At 36.0% G+C, this 3,474-nt stretch overlaps 1 protein-coding gene across 1 annotated transcript in view; it reads right to left on the bottom strand.

Annotated features, from left to right (window-relative positions):
* Positions 1–3,474, bottom strand: part of CPSF2 (cleavage and polyadenylation specific factor 2) — a 35,571-nt gene that overhangs the window by 4,363 nt on the left and 27,734 nt on the right. The window contains exons 11-13 of the mRNA XM_023511499.1: positions 3,380–3,474; positions 1,028–1,180; positions 1–76 (exon numbers count right to left, since the gene is read on the bottom strand). Of these exons, the coding sequence (XP_023367267.1) occupies positions 1–76; positions 1,028–1,180; positions 3,380–3,474 (324 nt within the window). The remainder of the gene's footprint in view (positions 77–1,027; positions 1,181–3,379) is intronic.

Raw genomic sequence — 3,474 nt, 5'->3', positions numbered from 1 at the left:
TTTCATCTGATTAATGATTTTTTTAATGGAATCTCCATCAGAGCGTCCTTCATAGTCTATGTAAGTAACCCTGGCTCTGTAATAAGACACGATTGATTATTCAAGATTACTTTTTGGTAAGTTAATTCTTAAAAATGGCTTTTACATATATAATATTAAGATGAGAATTTGAGAAACATACATGTATTATATTGTGATATTATTTATTATTTAGGTTTTAGCTACACCCAAAAATATGTACCAAATGTTTTAACTGGACAAATAAACCACTTTGTTCTCAGATGACAAAATCCAAAATAATCATTTAATCGTAATATTAACTGCACTAAGTAGAAAGGAGGAAAAGGTTTCTTAACTACCATGGATCACAAAAATATTTTTTAGATATTAGGGCACTATAGATGTGTAAGTCAAGGAACATATTTTATGAAACAAGCAGTTACTCAAAAAAATTAAATTGGGTCAGGTGTAATGACTCACACCTGTAATCTTAGCATTTTGGGAGGCCAAGGTGGGAGGAATGCTCAAGGCCAGAAGTTGGAGACTAGCCTGAATAAGACTAAGACCCTGATCCTACAAAAAAAGTTAGAAAAATTAGCGGGTATAGAGGCACAAGTCTGTAGCCCCAGTTACCCAGGAAGGTGTGGCAGAATGACTTGAGCATAGGAGTTTGAGGTTGTGGTGAGCTATGATGACACCATTGCACTTTCAGTCTCAAAAAAATAAAAGAAAATAAAAAATTAAACTGTGAGTTGCACTAATGTCTGTCATCTGCTTCTAATAATGTTTCCTCATATAAATGTACAATTTAATGTTCAACCCCCACCACCAATTCAATTACTTTGGCATTCAAATATCATTAATAAAAATATTTCTCTCTTCATGGAGAAATAAATTAAATTTTAAGAGCACAAACTTAATAAAGGATATTCAGAAATTTCAATTTTGAAGCTATGTAAATTATATAATTCAAATGCCTGAAATTCAATCTTATAATCTAATTTCAAAGTGCAACAAAAGCACTTACTTTATTTCAATAGACTCCGTAGTGGAAATGCACTTAGTAGGAACATCAGATAAATCCTGATTCATAGGTTCATCTCCATTTGTCAAACCAGATTCTAATTTGCTTTTTTCTTCTTCAGTAGCTTGAAGTTCTGGCACTAAGAAATCCTCTGGTCTAAATAATAAGTCTCTAATTAGAAGCAGTAAAAAGCAAGCTAATATTATGTAACATGCAAAACTAACTAGTAGGTGGCATAATTTTTAGACTTCTCATGTATTTCAAGATCTAAACATACATTTGACCCAAACCCAATGCGATTTCCTAATATCAATTGTCAGATGACTGGATAATGTTTTTCATAATCATTAAAGTGTGTTCGTTGAAACGCACTATATGGACTGGTGAATGGCCCCTAGACGGGCCGTTAGATTAGTGGCTATTACAAGCACTGTTGCAACTAGCCCTGTATTTTTTTTTTTTTGCAGTTTTTGGCTGGGGCTGGGTTTGAACCCGCCACCTCCAGCATCCCTGTATTTTTTTTAATAATTCTTTTTCTCAATTTCTGTGATTTTCTTTGCCAAATTCCAATACTTAACAAATCTTAGAACTTCTCTGACATCCTTAAGGACCCCCCTTTGTTATTTCCTTCCTACTCAAAGAAAGTAGATGACTCTATCTGTACATTATCAAAAAGAGTAAGATAAAATATCATTAACTCTCTCAGAAGCCTTGATCTTTATTTCAATGTACTATTAACACATCTTCTCATTTTTACTTCCAATATTAGAGTCCCTGTCTAGTTTAAATTTAATTTTTTTTTTTTTTTTTAGAGACAAAGTCACTTTGTCACCCCCAGTAGAGTGCCGTTCCATCACAGCTCACAGCAACCTCTAACTCCTGGGCTTAGGAGATTCTTTTGCCTCAGCTTCCCGAGTAGCTGGGATGACAGGCGCTCGCCACAACGCCTGGCTATTTTTTTGTTGCAGTTTGGCCGGGGCCAGGTTCGAACCTGCCACCCTCAGTATATGGGGCCGGTGCCCTATTCACTGAGCCACAGGCGCCACCCAGTACATTCTCTCTCTGACTCCTGTAATCATCAGTACCCCACTTCCAAATCCGCTCTCACTCATCTCTGAAAATCCAGGCCGCTATTCTCAAACACCCAGATTATTACAGAAGCTTCTTAGGCCCTGGAGTAAACCATCTCCAGCTGAAATCCACCTATCAGCAGCAGCAATAGCAACCACTTTAAGTACATTTACTATGAGTCAGGTTCTAGGCTAAGTGCCTTATAAACCCAACCTTGATTAATTCTTATCCTCATTAATCAGATAAGGAAACTGAAGCTAAAGATGTCTACTTTACTAGTGGACAGTCTACTGTTCACTTTAAACAACCGTTCACTCATTAAGTGGAATGGTAAACAAAATCGCCAGTATTAAGTTGCTATGTTTCCTCTTTATTGTTTTGAAGGGTCAAGTAAACAGTGGAATTTTCCTAATTAAACCAAAGAATGACCCCATTCCACTATATGCTCAAGATAGCACTATGGAAGTACGAAAAATATATAGCAAAGGGACCTGACTGTGTTGGGAGATAGGAAAAGTTTCCAGTATTAATTGAGGCTAGATTTAGAAGTTCTGAAAACCTGGGAGGGGAAAATGAAATAGGGTGAAAGGAAAAACATACAAAGGCATGACATAAGAAGACCACGTAGAAAGAAACAGAGAAAGCTGATACCACCAGAGTGGACAAAGCACAGTGCAATACATGGAAGGAGAAACCAGACCGTGAAAGGCACTGCGCATCATGCTAAGGCAGCCGATGTTTACTAGGGAAGCAATGAGAACCATGAAGGATTTTTACACAAGACGGTAATGTTTTCAAAATTGCAATTAGAATATATGATTTCAGTTGTATTTCTAATAGTAGGTATAGATTTTCTCCACTCATGTTATCACATATTCTTCTTAATCTCTTATCTCATGAAATTTATATTTGAGATATAACCCATTCCCCAAATGTAACATCACCAACCATCAAAGTTCTTCCTATCTCCTGTCTTTCTCTTAGGCATGTATGTCCCCTGCCTCTCTTAAGTGGGGGCAGAAAAAGTCTTGATCATCTTTCTAAACCTTTCACACAACTAAATAATGAAACTACTAGTTTTCCCTTAATATTAATTCTCGACATGTTCCTTGGCACTTCTATTTTTATGTTTCAACCTGTAAATTTTCTATATCTTTTCAGGCTAAGGTATTCAGAAACTAACAAAGTACTTAGCGACAAGAAAGGCCAAATTCACTGAGCTGAAATGATAACACAGATAATAACTCCAATTTGTAAGAAAGAAAACTTTCTCTGCTTACATACTTGATAATCTCTCCATATTCATCCCATTTAATTCTTTCTTCTGGGGCAGGAAACATAGGATAAGACTTTTTTGCCTGTTTGAAGAAACTTCCTTT

Source organism: Otolemur garnettii, unplaced genomic scaffold (genome assembly GCF_000181295.1).
Source record: "Otolemur garnettii isolate 467f Iridium unplaced genomic scaffold, OtoGar3 scaffold00020, whole genome shotgun sequence".
Taxonomy (NCBI): Eukaryota; Metazoa; Chordata; class Mammalia; order Primates; family Galagidae; genus Otolemur; species Otolemur garnettii.
Note: the sequence above shows the minus strand (reverse complement) of the source record. Positions and strands in the feature narration are given on the sequence as shown.